This window comes from Pituophis catenifer, unplaced genomic scaffold (assembly GCF_029215685.1).
Source record: "Pituophis catenifer annectens isolate HBS135680 unplaced genomic scaffold, rPitCat1.0.hap2 SCAF_1, whole genome shotgun sequence".
In the NCBI taxonomy this organism is placed as follows: domain Eukaryota; kingdom Metazoa; phylum Chordata; class Lepidosauria; order Squamata; family Colubridae; genus Pituophis; species Pituophis catenifer.
The window spans coordinates 186318444-186338614 of record NW_027256881.1 but is presented as its reverse complement, the minus strand read 5'-3'; the positions used below and the strand labels follow the sequence as shown (position 1 = coordinate 186338614).

Here is a 20171-nt window from a genome sequence, read left to right as displayed (position 1 = left end):
AATGTTATTTGTGATTAGGTTCTTCTCCTTCCATTTTTTCAGATTTGCCTTGTCGGGTATGGATATGGAACAAAGAGACTATGATTCTCGAACAGCGTTGCATGTAGCAGCTGCAGAAGGTTGGGACCATGAATACTATCTAAACTAGCTGTTACATTTGGTATGGGGAGTATAATGAGTTTATGCACTTATCTCTCTTTGTATTTTAGGTCATGTAGAGGTAGTTAAATTTTTGCTGGAAGCTTGCAAAGTGAATCCTTTCCCCAAAGACAGGTGAGCATCTGCATGAAAGGTATAGTCGAGAATTAATTAACTTTATTAAAAGTGATGCACGCTAGCACTGGCTTCATAAGCGGTATGTTCCAAGAAATTCATACCCTAAAATTTTGATATTTTTCACAAAATGTAATGAAACTTCTGCCCCTTTACGTTAGCCATCGATTAAATCTTCTAGGTCAAGATGTGGAAATGAAATAAGCATCAGGCTTCTTTGCAGAGCAAAATGTAGAGTCCTTGGGGTGGGCGATGTCAATGGATCAAGGCAAAAGTAAAATAATATGCAGTATGTACATATGTGGGCTTGTGTTGACTCCTGTTGGCTGCCTAGATAAGTCCCTGCGGTTTTCTTGGCAAGATCTCAAAAGTGGTTTGCAATTGCCCTCTTCTAGGGCTGAGTGAGAGTGACTGCCCCAAAGTCCCCCAGATAATATAGTACAGTGATGGCTAACCTTTTTGCCATCGTGTGCCAAAGGCGGGGGCAGCGCGGGGGGAGGGTCGCCCATGCACGTGCCCACACCCATAATCTTATGCGCTCTGCCCTTCTGCGCTCCCCCCGTTTTTAGCACGTGATTGCACGGAGGGCCTGGTAGGCCCATTTTTCACTCTCCCCAGGCTCCAGAGCCTTTCTAGGAGCCTGGGGAGGGTGAAAATGGCCTTCCCGACCCTCCATGGAGGCCCTCCGGAGGCTGAAAGCAGCCTGTTTCCTGACTTCCGGTGGGCCCCAAAGGCCCAAAAATCAGCTGGCTGGCGCCTGCATGCATGCTGAAGCTGAGCTTGCGTGCCCACCGATATGGCTCTGTGTGTCACCTGTGGCACATGTGCCATAGGTTTGCCATCACGGATCCAGAATATTATTATTTTGTCAGCATACATGCCTCTCCTTACAAATTAACACAGTTACCCCATTTTTATTGAGTACAGGAGGCAAGTCTTAACCGCCTGAGTTCACTGGATTTAAGTTCATCTAAATGAAACACTGAGTTGGAATGCCTCACAGTTAACATTCCTGAGATGTGTATGTGTACTTACACCATTCTTGGTTTACAAAAATTAATCATTAACTTTAATTTGAATTTCTCCTTTAGTTTTATGGCTTTTCAAGACTGCTGCAGACAGAACTGTCTCGTCTAGCATCAATTCATTTAGCAAATAGAGTTAAAAGAAACAAACTTGGAGACCTTAGAATTGGGTCATATTAAGTGATAGTAAGACTTCTGTTGGTGATAGAACACCACTTTGGATGGAACAAAAATTAATCAGTAGTGGGAATTGTACAGTGGGATATTCAGGCCTGGTGCAGTTCACTTTCCCCCCACCCCCATCTGTCTCTCTATTTAGCCATGAACACGAGCTATTTCTTAAATGCCTGCTTCCAAATTATATACCATAATTTTCCTAGAAAGGCAAGGTATTTTAAGACGCTTCCATTTTAAGCTCAATTGCTATTTACTATTTAAGAATATTCTTCCTGTCCCTATTCTTTACAAAAAATACAAAATATGGATAAATTAAGGTACTTTTTTTTTTTTTTTTTTTGCAAAGACAGTGAATGCCAGCTCAGATATTTTCCAAGACTAGTAATTCTGGGCAATTGTAGTCTTCATGAAGCCAACCAGCCTAGGTTTCTGGATAGGATGACAATCATTAAGCTATCCCAAATAATATCTGGAGCCAGTTTGGTATAATGGTGTAGACTAGAAATTGGGAGACTATGTTCCAGTCCTGCCTTAAGCACAAGGCCAGCTGGGTGACTTTGGGCCAGTTCTTCTCGCTCAGTCCTAGGAAGCAGGCAATGACAAACCTCTTCTGAAAATCCTTGCTAAGAAAACTGCAGGGACTTGCCCAGACAGTTGCCAGGAGTTGACAATGATTCGAAGCTACAAAAACAATTAATAAAAGTACCCTAGATTTAATAATAGTTGGTAAGAAAGACCCCAAAAAAGAAGTCTAGATAGTGGATGTTGCAGTACCAAAAGACAGCAAAAGAGAAGAGAAAGAACTGGAGAAAATCCCAAAGTACAAAGACCTGCAAATAGAAGTAGAATGACTATGGCAAAAGAAAGCAAAGATGGTAGTAAAAGTAACAGGCACTTTGGGTGCAATCCCAAATCATCTGAAGCACCACTTGAACACCATTGGCACTGACAAAATGCCCATCAGTCCATTGCAAAATCAGCTTTACCTGGAACAGCTTACATCCTTGCGATGATATTTTTATCCCAGGTTTTGGGGAAGGATTTGATAGGTCGATAAAAATGCCAAATCTAATCTAAAACTCTGGTAGCAATATCTGGCCTTGTCAAATGACAGGCCACATTGTTGATTTGCTTCATTGTCCAGGAGAGGAAGACAGTGATCTAGGTATAGAAAGGCAGTATGGGGTTGGCTAGTAAATCTGTTAGAATAGGCTGCCCTCAAAATTAGAATCGGATAGTTTTCTTGGCTGCTGTGGGGCTTTTTCATTCACAGTCAATGATATCATTGAAACCCCGATAGATATCTGGGGTAGAGAAATAATCTGAGTAATTTCTCCTGCTTGCTAAGTCAAATGGGTTCTTTGATTTTCCAAGGGGTCAAGACCATAAAGCAGCAGGACCAACTAATAGACAGTAGAATAAGATTCAGAGGAATCCAGTCAAGCAACAGACAAAGCTCATGTTAAAGCCCATGCTTTGTCTTTAGGGCAGAAAAACCAGTTGTTCTTTGTTGTTACCATTGTATCCATTAATCATCCCACTGTAAGAAGTCGCTTACATCAAAGGCCTAGTAAAGCGCCAGTTTGCTTCAACCTGGGTTGTTTGGTAAAACCCTGTTTCCCCGAAAATAATAATAAGACCCCCCCCTGAAAATAAGGCCAAGCGCTTATTTCGGGGTTCAAAAAAATATAAGACAGGCTCTTATTTTTTGGGAAATACTGTAGCAATAGCACTTAGACTTATATACCACTTCACAGTGCTTTATAGCCCTCTCTAAGCGGTTTACAGAGTCAGCCTACTGCCCCCAACAATCTGGCTCCTCTTTTTACCGACCTCGGAAGGATGGAAGGCTGAGTCAACCTTGAGCCGGTCAGAATCAAACTGCCGAACTGCTGGCAGCCAGCATACTGGGACTACATTCTAACCACTGCACCACCACAGTAATAGCGGGTCTTATGGTACACCTATGATGTTTGCTTGTCCTTCCATCATATTAAAATAGGACTTGACATGCATTCATTCAGACTGAAGATGAAGACAGGATACTTGGTAGTAGGAGAAAACAAATTAAGTATGATTTATCCTGATTACCCAGACTGGTCTGGCCAAGTGACTACAGAGTGTTTCACTGAAGGAAGGAGCTGAATCATCAGATTTTAAGAGATCTACTGTAAAGAAGCCCATCAAACAGCATTAACTTCCAGTCAGTCTCTAATATGTAGAGAGACAAGCTCAGCTGAAACTCCATTTTGGGGAGCCAGGTGGGCACCCACTTTTCAGGAGAGGGTTTTCTCTAGAGGCAGCATTCATTTTAGAAGCTAAACAGAGAGGTTTGTTCATTAGAAAGGGAGGATGGAAATCTTCGTATAAATGCATCAGTGTCAATTTAGAGCCTGTTAGAGATTGTGATGTCTTTAACATACCTACCACCTCTTGTTAAATTTTCTTCCAGATGGAACAATACACCTATGGATGAAGCTTTGCATTTTGGACATCATGATGTATTCAAAATTCTTCAAGAATATCAAGTTCAGTACACTCCTCCAGACAACTCTAGTAATGGAAAAGAAAACCAAACTGTACAGAAAAACCTGGATGGCTTACTATAACACTCTTCTGACTGAGATTCAAAGTTAATGATCTATTTAATTGTGGAAAATGATTATGAAGAGTGTGAGTGTTTCTGTTGGATAGTGATATATATTTTCCAGAGTACTGCTTTGTTCCAATGTTACAGCAGCTTTGTTTGTTGCACACAAAAGACAATAGTTTTTCAGAAAAAACAACTATTCATGTGAGCAATATTACCTTGTGCTACGTGCAAGTGATAGAAATTATTGTTGGCTATACGCACAGGGGTATTTGGGGGGGGGGGGAGGGAAAGGGTTATCTCCATGAAGCTTTACTCTATGGTCAAACTCATGAAGCTTTTTTGTCCTGCTTGCTGTGTATACATGGGTAATTGTAAGAAAGCTGTCTGCGAGTATACCTGAGCCAACATAGTTGTCGTCTTGCTAGATTTCGAGATCTGTTGCTCTTGTGGATTCAATCTGGCATCTTGGAACATAAAGCACTCAAAATGTTTTCCCACCATACCTGCTTACATCATGTAATTTCTTACATATGGACTGACGGATGCTGCCTAGGCTTAACTTCTTGTTCCAAGTGTTTTTATCAGGGAATCACTTCCAAGATTTATTTGACCAAACAATGTAGGAGAATGTAAGTAGAGAATACTGCACCTGTAGACTCTTTGTCCTGCTTCCCATCTCACCCTCCCTCATTCAACTGGTTGAACGTTTTCCCCATGGTGAACTGTGACCTACGGCAAAACATTGTGATCACACCACATTTAATTTGTCATAAACAGTATGTATACATGCTAAACTGGATGTTGCTCAGTGAACATGCTAAAATTCATTTATGCTAAGACGATTTTTCAACTGGGGATTCACCTTTTAAGTAGATGGCATCACAAGGTCTTTTTTTTTTTTTTGCCTTTTGCCCTACCATTTCATTCACAGCGACACCCTCCTTCACATTTGTCCGTTCAGTTAAAAGTTTGGCCATATTGACCCTGTAGGATTAACCTCTAGAAAGTTCACTTGCAGCTGATCAGTTTTTCACTAGAGCAGAACATTGGCCAACCCTCATATCCCAGATGCCATTATGGAAAACTCACTAATTCATACCTCCTCTGGCCAGCACATAAATAGTTATTTTAAAAAAATGTTGTCTATATAGGGAATGTTGCTCCAGACACACAGCCCCATTTTAAAGTGCTAGAATGTTTGTTGACCAGTCAACATTTTAGTACTTTGCATTTTACTTTATTATTTTTGCTTTAAAACCAAATAAAAATGGTGAACAAAATAACCAACACATAAAAAATGGCCATATTACCCAACAGCTTATTTTTCTCTTATCCATTACAACCCCCCCCCAAAAAAAACCCACCCCTTACTTAGCAGCTACCAATCTTTTGCAAGTATAGTATAGCATTTCCTTCTTATGAGTTGTATTTCATAAGTCTTTGTAACTCCTGGAGTTAGTTTATTTATGTGTATATTTACATTATCTTCAGTTCAGTTCTGCTGTTGCCTTCCATGGTTTTATTCCAAAAATAATGCAACAGTGAACTTTAAACATTTTATTTATTACATCTAAAAGTGAGCTTTATTTGTACCTTAATACTACAGTCATTTTATTCTATCTCATTTGTGTGTGCGTGGGTGTGCGTGTTTGTGTTGCAGTGGACTGGCACCATTTTTAGCTTCAGGGCAGGATTATCAGTGACTTTACTGACCTGATGAGCAATTGTGACTGATTTGGCTTGACATTTGGCTTTATTATAGGGAATAAACCATGATGAATGTATTCTTTGCTTGTCACCATTTTCCCATAATTTAAACTTGAGTGTAACCATTCTGAAGGTAAGATTTATTTTCAGGATTACAAATCCAAATGCATTGCATTTTAAAATAATAAACAGGCCAAATAAAATAAAGTTAAATAAATAAAAGTAAAAAGCTTGGATTTTTTTTTTTTCATATCCAGTCTGCATTCTGTGAAAAGCGTACTGTGTTATAAGGTTGTCAATTGTGGCACCATTGCCCTAAAACTTAGAAGTCTATTCTTCTGTTCTTAATATATAGGTGGGCAATGTTTGTTTTCCTAAATATGGTTGGTAAATATGGAAGAGAGTTACGTGCACCGTACTGCTGTTAATGGGACCAGCATGAAAAAAGTCCATAGAAGACTACAATAAATGCCCTTTATTAATTACTTAGCAATAGCTACGATCATTACAGGCAACATGACACAAAATATACTGTCTTGAATTTCCTAGTACTCTGATGACATTTGTGGGAAGAACCTTCTTTCCCTCAATAACAAAGATCACATTACACGCAATTTAACACTATAACAAACGCCAGCGGTGCTTACTCGGATTGTTTTTGCCAATTTCTGTAACAGCATGGGAAGCAGTTGCTGGGGTGCCTAGACTAGGAAAAATAAGTTATGCCTACCAGTTCTGACCCGTTTGATATGTGGTTAAAACGGTTGAAATGCTCCCGGTTCGGATCAGATCGCCCAATCCGATAGCGATGGCAGCGGGTGGTTCGGAGAACTGGTAGCAAAAATCCCTACCCCACCCAATCACCAGTGGCTTTTTTTTTTTTTTTACTTTTAAAAGCATTTTTTCTTCGGCCAAAAAAATGCTTTTCAAAGTAAAAAAAAAGCCTCTGACGATCGCGCGGCTCAGCTGGGATCGTCCGAACCTTTTAAAAGCATTTTTTCTACAACCTCTTTGGCCGAAGAGGTTGTAAAAAAAAAAAAATGCTTTTAAAAGGCTCGGACAATCCCAGCTGAGTTGCCTGATCGTCAGAGCCTTTTAAAAGCATTTTTTAATAACCTCTTCGGCCGAAGAGGTTGTAGAAAAAATGCTTTTAAAAGTTAAAAAAAAAAGGTTGGCTACGCCCACCTAGTCACATTACCCCCACCCCCCACCAAGCCACACCCACAGAACCGGTAGTAACAAATTTTACATTTCATCACTGGGTTAAAATTATCTGAAGAGGCCACAAAAATCTAGGGACACTTTCCTTTACCTCTAAGGAACAGGTAATTGCTCTGATTAGACTTTGCCTTTAAAATCATAATTATTTTTGTGCATGTGAGAACCCTTATTCTCTTATTCCTATTCTCTGCAAACAGGACTTTCTGTGCAATTTCAAAGATTTCAAGAGTTGCTTTTCTCTTTTAATATTTCTTGGGAGCGAGTAACTTGACCAGCAGTCTTTCTCCTGAGATCACTGATTACAGTGAGCCAGCACCATCCTATGATCTGCCAAAATAAGTGCATGCATTTTTGTAAACTGGAATTAATTGCAGTATTTGAGAGTTACTGTAAAAAGGAATGTTAACTTAGATTTTAATGCTTGAGAGGAACGTGGGAAGAAGGTTGAAATTATTACAGTCTCACAAGGAAACTGTGTTATAGAAATCAATTCATTTTTACCTTTTATTTATCAGAAGGGCAGCAGAGGTTGTTGAAATGTACTGACCAACTAGTGTTAAGGGGAGGGCCCGGCAACCTCCCCCTAACAGTGGTGTGGCAGCAATAACTACCAAGCATCTAACCCAAGATATAAGGATAATCCTAGATTGTTCGGACCCAGAGGCTCTCCAGAGGAGTCGGAGACCTGTAGCTTTTCACACACAGGTCCAACTGAACCTAAGCAACCTTATATATAAAAACTGGAAATATTATTGAACACGACACCACGAAAACAGCTATGTATAGGATTACTAGATAAATATTTTTAGCAGCAAGTAAGCATTTCTGAAGATTCAAGCCGCCCTTGCTGTAAACCAGAGTAAACACCATACTACAAGATATAGAGCTCTTAAGAGACTTAAGTGATGAGACTCCTACGGATTCTAGGAAGTGCAGGTAAAGAGGACACATTTGGATTTTATGCCAGCTGGCCTAGCCAGGGTTCACGGCGTACATTCGGTACACATCTGTAAGAGAGAAAACATAGATGAGCTACCAGGTTAAAAAAATCGCACCACTCCATGCAATCAGTGTTGCAGACAAGATACAAGCTTTCAGGATAACTTAGATCACAACTGCACTTAACATACAAGCTGGGCTGTTGTAATTTTGACTTCAGATGGAAGGCCCAAACTGGCAGGAAGAGATAGATGGCTGAAACAATGTACCTGCAAAATTCATCAATTGCCTTGTAGCAAGGAGGACATACCTTTATCATAGACTGTACTATTTATCAAGGATAGCTATAGTGCTTATGCATCTCTTGGCTGGAGATGACAGGCTTGTTACAAAAGCGGCTTAATGCATTGTTAGACCACAAAGCAATCCAATTGTCAATTACTCACCATAATTTCTGCAGAAGTTACTTCTTGCACTACCTGATCAAATTCTTCCGGGGACATAGGCAGAAGGGCCTCGGGGCCAGGCAGTCTGGAAGGGTGGCTGAAGGATAGCAAAGGACAAAAACAATTAGTTTCTAATGAATTGGGACATGAGCCATTAGTCCAGGCACAACAATTGTCTCCACATCACTATTTCTAGGCTTAGCCTGCGGATAACCATCACTATTGCCTACAAACCATTCTCAATTCAATCACAGAGCCTTCTCGCCACACTGAAACACAAATGACTTGCTTTGAGCCCAACAGCCTATTCAGCCTGTTAGTCAACATCAGCCCAAGTTTATACTGAAATCTATTGAACTTCTATTAAAGGAGCAGGGCAGGCACATATGCAGTTCCTGCTTGAGGCAACACAGAACTTGCACTTTAGGATTTTCACAAATAAATTCAGCCAGGAGGCAGCAAGGACAAGTACCTTTATTCCAGAGGTATCACTATTTTGGCCAATTCAATTTTGAAAAAATGAAATGCTATGTTTAAATATTTTATCCCCAAAGCCTATCATGGACAAAACGTGCAGGTGAAGACAGCTGGATTCTAAGGTTGCTCCATTTGGGATAGAACTTCTCTTCCCTGCTAGCTTAAAGACCCTGCAATACTAAACCTGTCCACAACTTATGGGAATGCATTACTCCAAAGGAGCTGCAAAATAAACATATTAAACGTATGATTCAATACACCTGTTTAGGTTTTCTTCCTTCACCGTCAAATAGCAAAAGGTTCCTTTTTTCTAAAACATTGCCAACTGTAGATTATTCATACAACCCCTTCCCAAATTGGAGAACTAATCTTTTCTCTCTAAACCAGTTAAAATCATATGCAAATTTGATAGATTAAATTTCCTTTTGGTTTTCCTGGCAGATTTAGAGGTGGTGGAATTTAAAGAACATTCTTAATTGAAATCTCTCTGCCCACCTACAGCCAACAAGATCATCCAAGACCTGTAAAGAGCTATATCTTTCTTCTATTTCCCCAAATCTATACGATGCACATGATACTGAGAGAAATAATTTCCTGTACAGGTAGTTTTCAACTTAAGAGTTCATTTAGTGGCCATTCAAAGTTACAATGGCACAGAAAAACATGACTTCAGACCATTTTTCACACTTATGACCATTGCAGTGTCCTGGGGATCCCCTTTTGCAAACATCTGACAAGCAAAGTCAATGGGGAAGACAGATTCACTTAACAACTGTGTTACTGATTTAACAACTGCAGTGATTCACTTAACAAATCTGGCAAGGAAGGTCACGAAATGGGGCAAAACTCAACGTATTTCTCATTTAGTCACGTAAATTTTCGGCTCAATTGTGCCCTTAGGTTGAGGACTACCTATATACTAGTCAGATTTATTTGCAGGCCAATTGTCTTAAGGGTCTTTTATGATAGAAAACCAACTTACAATACAAACTGGACAAGGTACAAATGCATAAGCGTTGTACATAAGCCCTGTCAATACGCTTAACATCTAATTTAGGGAAGGGTTAAAAATATTGGCAGGAAGGGAAGTTTTATTTGGTTGCTGTGAAGAGGACATTGCAAAAAGCCAGGGATGATGCAGCATGTAAGAAACATAAAGCCAACAACTGAATTAGGAGGGAAGCAGAATAGAGACTTAACATGGGAGAATAGCATGCAGCAGTCAAGCAGTAGAAAGTAGAAAGGAAGGCTATGTGAAAGTAATCATCCAGCCTTTTCACTGTGAATGCTCTGTTCACCAACCTCCTCCCCTTTAAGGATCCTGAGCTGGGACAACTCTTCTGTCATTTCAATTCCTCCTCTTCATCCTCCCCCCACCAACCCACCTCTTCCAGCCAATAAATTATAATACTGCCGCCAACCTTATCACACACTCAGACACCTCCAATAAACTGAGGAAGTCTGCTGGGTTCCTCCCCCCTCCGATAAAAACTCTATTAAAAACCAAAGAGGCACATTATATCATTATCCAAAATCTACAACTTTATTTTGACATACGATGCAAGAACAAAGTGTGGGCAAGCAGAAGTTGTGTCCTGCAAACTTGATTATCGGTGGTGGTGGTGGGGGAGGGGAAGGGAAGGTGGTTCAATCTTAGGTTTCAGAATCAGTACAGGCATAAACCAAGACCACCGTTCGGCTATGGTGGTTCCCAGAGGCCACGTTGAAGGTTTGCTTGAGCAAACTTGGGAAGAATGCTTCTATTCTGTCACAGTGTGATATTGGCCAGTGCTAAAGATGACACCCCAGTACTTTCAAAGTGTACTCTCTTCTCTTCTTGGCAAACTCACACTTCAGATACAGAGATTAGTTCAGTTCTGATGTATCCTTTGCCTTTGCCATCCACATCCATGGGCTCCGAAGCTAGAAAGAAGCACACAAAAAGTTTTATTTTTGCATCTGGAAAACAGAAAACATCCAGACTAAGCTAATCTGTAGGCCAGATGTTCTCAACTGGAAGCCATATGATCCGTTGATATTTCAAGGGGCCACTAATGAAAAACATGTAACATTTGTGTGTACATCAAGTGCCAAGGGACCCCCAAATAGGCAACGTGTATTATACTGCAAGTAGTGTCTTGTTGACACCAAAAAATGCACCTCTTACTGTCCCATATCTGTGGAGGTGGCACCGATGCAAAATGATTGAGAAACCCTGGTCTAGACATCTCTCTCAACTTCCATTTATATCAATTTAGATGAGTGCAAAAAGGGAAAAAAAATCTTAATAGAAAGAATTCTGGTTATGAGGCAAACATCTTTCAAACTGTTATCAATGTAGACATGAGCCAAACCCACTTTTGAAAAACAAAAATCGAAGCCGCTTGTGTGTAAGCAATGCTTTCAAATGAAGGCCAGTGGCATGTTTCAGATGGCACCAAACTTACTCCCTGCCCAAGATTCTAGTTCTACCCTAGAATCTAGTTCTAGATTCCAAAGAACTATTGTTGCATTCAGGAGTAGAAGAAGGGAAAGCTGAGATTTCTAATGTGGTCTCTGAGGGTATGCCAAGATTGAGGCACACAAGCATGCACATCTGGACACGAGAACGTTGTCCTTGTGAAAAAGCAGGTTGTAGAGAGAAAACTACTCACACTCTTTGTGCCTGGAATAGTATTTTCCGAACGCATTGTCTTTGAGAGTGGCTGGATACAGGTACTTCAGTGGGTTCTCAGGAAAATTCTCTGCCGCCATCACTTTGTAATTGCGAATGATATCTGGCAGGCTGACTGCAGAGAGTTCCTTTCTTGTATAGGGCTCCACAGAGTGGAAGGAACGATCTGGGGCAAGGTGAGATGGGGTGGCGGAAAGAAACGGGAGAAGATAAGTGTTATCAGTTTTCAATATACAACAAACATATTTTTTCAATTGTCCCAAAGGTGCTTTTTTTCAAGAGGCAACGGGAGTTTCTTGCTTTTTCTTTGAAGACGTTTCGCTTTTCATCCAAGAAGCTTCTTCAGCTCAATATTTTTCAATTGTTTTATTTGGGGCTGCTTTTAACAGAAGCTTGAAAATGTAGAAATTTATCAAAAACTTTTGTCAGAATTGGATCAATGGAGGTTTTTTTCCCCCTTTACTGTTATTTCCATACTATATCCCTACCCACCCCCTAGTATTATTTCCATACTATATTCCCCCCCCCCCCAATGGTATAGAAGTTGCTAGAAAGCTTGTATAGATGGAAGCTGGGAAAATTACAGGATTACCATTGTTCCTTCTAGTTCCTGATTTACACTTTATAATCTCTTTAGAATTTCTTGTAATCTGTAATAATTTGAATCCCCTCCAGGATCCTTTCTGAAATTCTTTCAGAGAGCAATTTGTCTGTAGCAGACCACTGCCATCTTGTGGCCTGTCCAGAAATTGTATTTTCTTTTTAATTAATTTGCCATCTATTGTATTACTGTGATCTGAGCAGAATATATTTATATCCTTGGGCACTGAATTGTTTGCATGTTAATATTTAAACATAGTTTTATTTTTTTAAAGAAAAAGTTGTATTAAATTTATGTTCTGAGAGATGTGGTCAATTTCCTGGGGGAAAAGGTAGAGAAAGTGCTGAAATTTACTCATCAACCCTCAATGCTATAGAACCAGGGAATAACTCTAAGCACATTATTTAAACTTCTGCACTTTGACTTTTTAATGGACAGAAAGGCATAGAAGGATATCAATCTAATCTCTTTTCTTGTAAGTAGGGTTCTCAATCTCCCAGAAATTGGCAGTAGCAGGAACAACAAAGTTGGTATTTCAGTGCAGGTGAGGCCAGTGTGAAGTCCAAGAGGACTTCTGACAAAGAAGCTGTGAGATCTCCAATCCTTCACCCTATGGGCCTAAGCATTTTACTGCAATCTCAAACATTTGCTTAAACATATATTTATGCAATTCAGGCAACCATGAATTGAGAATAATTTTGGATTCATGCAGTTTACATGCACAAGCATACATTAAGGACTGCATTTGGGATTGTTACAGATTTTCCTCCTATACAATATTCTATTAGGGAAGTCTCAGAACCTAGTAGTATTTTCATTCAAACGATATAATTAATTAAGTAGCTCTGTGGATTTTAATTTGCTGTTTTTCCTTCGGTAGTTTTATTTTTATTTTTCCTTCAGTAAGTATTCTGAGGTGGTCCTTGCTATTTTTCAAAAAACTGAATACACTATCTTCTGTTGAGGGGCTCCTGGAACTCAAATTGTCATGGTGGCATGTAAAACAGTTTGTTGGTCTGAATGCCTTTGAATGTCCACCTAACCAGTGGTGAAATCCAATTTTTTTTACTATCGGTTCTGTGGGTGTGGCTTGGTGGGCGTGGTGGGCATGGCAGGGGAAGGTTACTGCAAAATCTCCATTCCCACCCCACTCTGGGGCCAGCCAGAGATGGTATTTGCCGGTTCTCTGAAGTACTCAAAATTTCCGCTGCCGGTCCTCCAGAACCTGTCAGAACCTGCTGGATTTCACCCCTGTGCCTAACCTTTGCTGGAAAAGCAAGGCTGGGCTCTCCTAGTGCTCCTGCCCTTCTTGTTGGCACAAAGTAGGCCAGGACAGCATCCCTGCCTGAATTTTTGGAAGAAAGTTGTGCTCCTTTTCCTAACCTCTGCCAGTCACTCTAGAGAGCTCACGAGCCCTGGCCTGACTCAATACTTATTTGATATGATTTTTATATACGAGTAAAATATATGAGAGAGCGATTGAGGGACAGAGAAAGATGAAAGACACCAAAATTAGTTATCTCCAATTTTATAGAAAGAAAATCCACTCATCAACCTTGAGTAGATAAAGAGAATGCTATTGCATTATTCCCCTATACCCGTGATGGCAAACCTATGGCACATGTGCCAGAGGTGGCACACAGAGCCCTCTCTGTGGGCACACGCACCGTAGCCAGCTGCTCTTCCGGGTTCTGTTGTGCGCATGCATGCTGGCCAACTGGCCCGGCACACATGTGCACCAGCCAGCTGCTCTCTTCCGGGTTCCGGTGCACGCATGTGCGTCAGCCAATGTCTGGCGCATGATGGAACCCGGAAGAGCAACTGGCCGCTGTGCACATGTGCACTGGCCAGCTACTCTCTTCTGGGTTCCAGTGTCTGGTTCGTGTGCATGCACACGCGCACACTCTGGTTTCGGCACTCAGTGCCGAAAAGGTTAGCCATCAGTGCCCTGTACTGTATAGTATGAGATTTTATTAAACAAAGCCAACTGGGTTCTTATATTCCATAGAATTGCAGAAATTAATAGGGATTTAACTTACTGGGAGAAACCAGACCCGAGCTCGTTAAACTGTGATTTTTTTCCAAGTCGGAGACACAGAATCTCCTTTCTAAAGCACAAGAGCTCCCAGCATAAAGGGCATTGGCAGGCTGGTCACAAGACAAAGCCTTTCCTCCAGGTTTTGCTTACCATTTTCTGGCCCTTCCACCCAGGTGAAAGTGATCGCTCCTTCTCGACTACTTTCACTGAACCTCAAAAGAAACGTCCCAGGCTCCATATCCTTAAGCAGGATTCGCTCTTGCTCCTTGCTGACAAAGCCCATGATGTGCCTGCAATATGGGGAAGAAGAACATTCATATCAAAGGAGGGGCCCCTGTTTTTTAAGTGCAGAACTAGGATCTTCCAGAGTCTTTCTGCCAAAAGGAGAAAGTGGGACCTTAAATATTGAAGGACTGCATGACCCCAGTGGCAGTCCTCCCAGCCCCCTTACTATAAAGCTATGAGAAAGTCCCTCTCCCCATGTACACAGAAAGATTTTGGTTCTTAAAGGGAAATCAGAAGAATTCCAGCAAGGGAACTAGAGGTAATCCTCCACTTGCAACAGTTTGCTTAGTGACCATTCAAAGTTACAATAGCACTGGAAAAAGTGACATGACCGTTTTTTTACACATGATCGTTGCAGCATCCCCATGGGCACGTGATTTACATTCGGATGCTTGACAACTGACTCATATTTATGACGGTTGCAGTGTCCCGGGGTCATGTGATCCCCTTTTGCGACCTTCTGACAAGTCAATGGGGAAGCCAGATTCGCTTAACAACCATGTTACTAACTCAGCATCTGCAGTGATTCACTTGACAAATATGGCAAGAAAAGACGTAAAATGGGCCAAAACTCACTTAACAAACGTCTCACGTAACAACATAAATTTTGGCCTCGATTGTGGTCGTAACGTGAGGACTTACATCTAACCAACCTTGCTACTGGAAACTCTGCAAGATTAATGCTGGGTAAAATAATTTACTTTTCCTTCAGGCAGCTGCCTACATCCTGACAATAGGTTTTATGCTGCACCATTAAAAAAGCATTTGGCAGCGCTTGTTGGTTTCATAATAGAGAAAGATTAGAAAATGGCCTTTTGGCTTTGCTGAAATCTAGAAGCACTTTAAAAGAACAGTGGAAAAACACTATAATGGTTCTTTCATGGCAACATTAACCTTATAATCCATCCCAGATTAGTCTGAAACTCCCATATCGTTTCTCTATTCCTTCTTAAGCCTTTTTACATGCAGCAGGCATAGGGAACAATGCTCTTTCTTAAACACTACCATAACATCATATTGAAACTGCACAGGTTCCAAGTATGGAAGAACCCGGTAAGTTGCCATTAGCGATGCAGTTTCTATTAAGGGAAAGAAAGCAGAAGAAACATTCCCTTTCCTTGCAACAGCATTGCAGACGCTCTCTAAATCTGCTATGAAACCTCGAGTCTGAAGTACAGATTTTCAAAGCTAACAGGGGTATGGTGGGAAAGAGAAAGAAATCACATTGTGCAGAAGAAAAGAAAAACAGATTTCATTCACACACTACAGGATTCTTCCTTTTAGGGTTCTAAAGTTAATAGAGTCCAAGAGAGTCATTTTTTTGGTGTATTACCAACTTTAAATATTGCTTGACTTCAATATGCTGTGAAGTCCAACTGAAATCAATCTAGACTTGTCTGGATTCTATTTGGGCCCTGAGCAAAAGATGCTTACCCATCGTTCCAGAGGAAGAGCAAGTGTTTCCTAATCAGTTCAAGGATCCCTTCGATCCACAGCCAAAAGGAAAAATTTTTATCATTCAGGTTTTCCTGAAATCAAGAAAAGACAAAAAACTGAGATGGTAAAAATTGCCCACTGATCTAGCATCAATCATCTCAAGGTGTTAGTCTTTAATTTAATTTTCACTTCTTGTCACTTGCTAGGTGTTTTCACATTTGTTTGCTGTACTCATTTTTCTGAATATTTAAAATAGGGGTGTCTAAATGATTAGAGTGGATAAGTTGCAGCTTCAAGGCCTCCATTATCCCATAATTCCTGTCCTTCCATTTTTCAAACCCTGCTTCCTAGAATGAATATTAGATTGTGGAGTCCTTGGTGCTCTCTCGAGTTTGGTTGTTGTTTTTTGTAGACTTTTTGTTACTTGAATAGATAACATCTTCATTGAATTAAACCACCACAAACACACACACAAACCTCAGAGTGCATCTAGGAGCTAAAAGCTTTCTTACCCTTTGTTTACTGTTTGCAAAAGACACCTCCTATACACTCTGGGTTTTTTTGGGAGGGGGTTGTTTCTCCTGAGAAATCCCCAGTAAAGGCTTTATTAACAAGTCATGGGAAACATCTATTTGCCACATTGGAGGTCATGTGGAACACCAACTTCTGTTCTAGGTATCTTCTTCCATGGCAAGCAACCACTAGTGTGGAAGACAATTCAGCAGTCCCAATGGAAGGGCTGGGAAACCAGTGCTCCTCCAGATAGTATTAGATTCCCATCTCCAATCAGCTCAAGGTGGTATAGATGCTTGTAAGGACTGTGAATTATAGTAGGTGTTCCTCCCAATTTCAGCTCTGTTCTTTTGTCATCCATTAATTTGTTCCAGAGTCAGGATCCCATTTCTTGCTGTTAACACTAAACCATAATGGGTGGATCTATACATCACATGAAGCCTAAAGGAAAGTCCATCGTAGAGACTACTGCACTGTACATAAACTGGAACAGCCTATGATCATGTCTACATTGATGGAATGTAAACGGTTAAACTATTCAAGAACAACATTTTTGTTCTTACCCCAGGCATGATTCAGCCAGAACCAAGAATAATTCAGATGCACTCTTTTATAGTAGGAAGAAAATCCAATGAGCAATGCTTTATATTAAGTTACATTGATCCCCATAACATTAGCTGAGGAACAGCAACTCATACCTTGCAGAATCTTGCCCATGAAATAAGGCCATCTGGAGTACATCCATTTGCTAAAAGAAGAAAAAAAAAACCCAAGACATTTCCATCAGGTTACTGACATTTATGCATTTATACTGTACCAACATAGAATGCAATCCTGAGATTAAATCCCATGCAAAAATTATGTTTTGAATTTTAAGTATCACCATCTAGAAAAGGTCTGAGGAACATGCAGCTTAAGGACCGCTTTTCTCAACTTTTTCCCATCCAAATGTGCTGGACTACCCAATACCCAAAAGCCATAAGACGTCTGTTCAATTATTAGTGAATTGTTCATGATTGATTTTGAAGGATGTATGGAATTGGATTTAAAATTTATGTTTCATAAATTTGGAATCTTCACTTCAGCATTTCCTTGGCTTATGTGTTTTGTTTTGTTATTATCCTGAGAGGAGGTCTACATTCTCCATCCAAAAAAATTAAATAAAATTAAAACCACATGATTAAGAAGCCAGGGACAGCTAAAATCTCTCATCACCATGCCTCTATGCCAGGGGTGTCAAACTCAATTTCATTGAGGGCTGCATCAGGCTTGTGTTTGATCTTGGGGGGCTTGGCCAGGGTAGGCGTGGTCAGCTCAACATCGGGGACAACTGTGGTGACCCGAGCGGTCTGCCAGCGAAAACAGAGCTCAGGAGGGCCATGTGTGTCTCTCCCTAGCTCCGTTTTTGCTGGCAGACACACCATGGGCAGGTCCTTCACTGTTTTCAGGGCAGCCTCATGGGCCAAATCTAAGTACCCCATGGCCCAGATTTGGCCCACGGGCCTTGAGTTTGACACCCCTGCTCTATGCTATACAGCCAAGAAGTTCCACTAATGAAATTATTTTCATCTTTTGCATTTTGATCTTTTAATCTCTCAAAAGTGGACAAAAGATGAGAGGCTAACTGAAAAATAGGTGGTAGGCGGCAGGAACAATCAAGCACTAACTCTAAAACCAGAGGAAATGTGAAGATTCAGAGGGCTTCTGGACATAATGATTTGAGCCCTTTCAGTTTTCACCCGACAGAGAATTTATAATACCACTTACGAAGCAACTTCTCTCCGATCATTTCCAGCTGATCTGTACTGAGTCCCCTTTTTGTGACAGAAGAAAACTGCCAGCTCAGCACTTCAGAAAGCTGTGACCATCTTGCACACAGTGGATTAAGGAAGAAGGACAAATTCTAAAATGGAAGCAGATTAGGATATGTAGAGCAAATATCCCCCATTTTTCTTTCAAGGAGCTCAGATGACATCTCCACTTTCCTGCACTTCTGTGAGGTGGTACAGTTGACAGATTGTCTACTGAGCTTATGCTTCATAACTGGGCAAGGAGAAGGCCTTTTTTGGTAGCTGTGTCTGGGCCCATGAAAAACCTATCCCACCTGCTTATCCATCACCCTCCAGAAGCTACTTTTTAGGAATGTCATTTAGGAAAGATATTACTCATCTAAATATGGCGCCTTTAACAGATGCCGAAAGGTTTTATGTTTCTAATAGGTTTTAAAGCAACTGCTTTGAACTGAACAGATCTGAATGAAGAGTAAGCTGGATATATAAGGCTTGAAAGGAGTAACAAATAAATGGGGACACCTGAAGGTCACTCAATGAGCTTCAGGAATGAGATGGGATCTGAATCTACATCAGCACCATCCTGCTCTGAAATTCTTTGAGGCACTCCCAACTGACAATCTCCAACGTCTCTGGTTTTTAACTTCCATCGTTTGAAAAAAACAAACAAACACACAGGTGAAGGGCACTCTTAACTACCACACAGTGGTGCTTGCAACTGGCTGAGATTTGATGATTAAATAGGAAGTTTTGCCACGCAAAATGCTGGCACCCAGATGCTACAAGAAGCACTGTTAACTTGGCAAAAAACAATCTAGGATTGCATAAAAAACCTAAGAAGTATGTTGGCCACTCAGTAAGTCTAAACCAGGGGTCCCCAACCCCTAAGTCATGGCCTGGAACTGAGCCATGCAAGCGGCAGGCCCAAACTCCATTGAGCCCGCCCACCACTTGTGCAGAACCATCCTGTCCCTCCCCCCACCCCAGCTACCACTGGTCCGCAGAGCTGAAAAGATTGGGTGTGGACCGCTGGTCTAAACCAACCCATGATGCCAAAAGAAGCAGTATTAAGCTTAAAAACAGACACTAACACTCAGTAATCAGACAGTTGTACTTGTAGGGGGGAAAAAAATCAGTAGAAATTTCTAAAATTTCTTGTATTAAATTGCAAAATCAGAAAACTCCATTCTTATTAAGCAGTATCAAAGATTTGAAGGTTCCTGTATTAATTTTCATTTTTTTTCCTCAAACAGAAACCCAGAATATTTGTGTTGGCTTTTTTCAAAAACATTTCAAATTTTGAAAATATAAATGATTTGATAGGAATAGGCGTTATCTTCCCTCTTCCAGAAAACAACCATTTTTACCTACATAATTATAAATCAAGACTTTTTCAATATCTCCTCAAAAAGCCATATAAACATCCATTTTGTAATAAACAGATGAGTGTAATAAGCTGTATTTCTTTTGGTGAACTGAAAAAAAAGCAACCATAACAATAGTGCATCTATTTGATCTGATTAGAGAATGCATATTTGCTACCAAAGATTAAAACATTTTTATAATATAAAATGCTTCCAGTGCAATGTCATGAATTCCCTTATGTTCAACAAGACTACCGCATTTTTCAGACTATAAGACGCACCGGAGTATAAGACGCACCTTAGTTTATGGGGAGGAAAATAAGAAAAAAGCTTTAGCAACAGGTTCGTTGGTTGTGAGCTCTGCGCCTTGCTTTTTTACCCAGCCTCTGAAACTTCCGTGGGGCTACGTTCGGTGTATAAGACGCACCCAAATTTTCAACCTCTTTTGGGGGGGGGGGGGGGAAGATGCGTCTTATAGTCCAAAAAATACGGTAATTTTCTTCTATCTTGTCTATTTAAGTAGTATACATCCTTGTAAAGGCATTTATGACGGATGCTTTAAAGGGAGCCAGTCTGAATGCAGGGATTCTTAGCAATTTCAATCTTAGAAA

The 20171-nt window shown here is 40.6% G+C and overlaps 2 protein-coding genes across 4 annotated transcripts in view; one reads left to right on the top strand and one right to left on the bottom strand.

Moving 5' to 3' along the window:
* Positions 1-5852, top strand: part of GLS (glutaminase) — a 62201-nt gene extending 56349 nt beyond the window's left edge. For all 3 annotated transcript variants that reach the window (XM_070946236.1, XM_070932400.1, XM_070931586.1), the window contains 3 exons: positions 43-119; positions 210-273; positions 3928-5852. In XM_070946236.1, coding sequence (XP_070802337.1) covers positions 43-119; positions 210-273; positions 3928-4084 — 298 coding nt within the window. In that variant the 3' untranslated portion in view covers positions 4085-5852. The remainder of the gene's footprint in view (positions 1-42; positions 120-209; positions 274-3927) is intronic.
* A 1040-nt stretch (positions 5853-6892) lies between these two features.
* Positions 6893-20171, bottom strand: part of STAT1 (signal transducer and activator of transcription 1) — a 37731-nt gene continuing 24452 nt past the window's right edge. Inside the window, exons 17-24 of the mRNA XM_070934906.1 lie at positions 18174-18309; positions 17105-17154; positions 15891-15985; positions 14322-14461; positions 11513-11698; positions 10709-10781; positions 8382-8478; positions 6893-8003 (exon numbers count right to left, since the gene is read on the bottom strand). Of these exons, the coding sequence (XP_070791007.1) occupies positions 7980-8003; positions 8382-8478; positions 10709-10781; positions 11513-11698; positions 14322-14461; positions 15891-15985; positions 17105-17154; positions 18174-18309 (801 nt within the window). The 3' untranslated portion in view covers positions 6893-7979. The remainder of the gene's footprint in view (positions 8004-8381; positions 8479-10708; positions 10782-11512; positions 11699-14321; positions 14462-15890; positions 15986-17104; positions 17155-18173; positions 18310-20171) is intronic.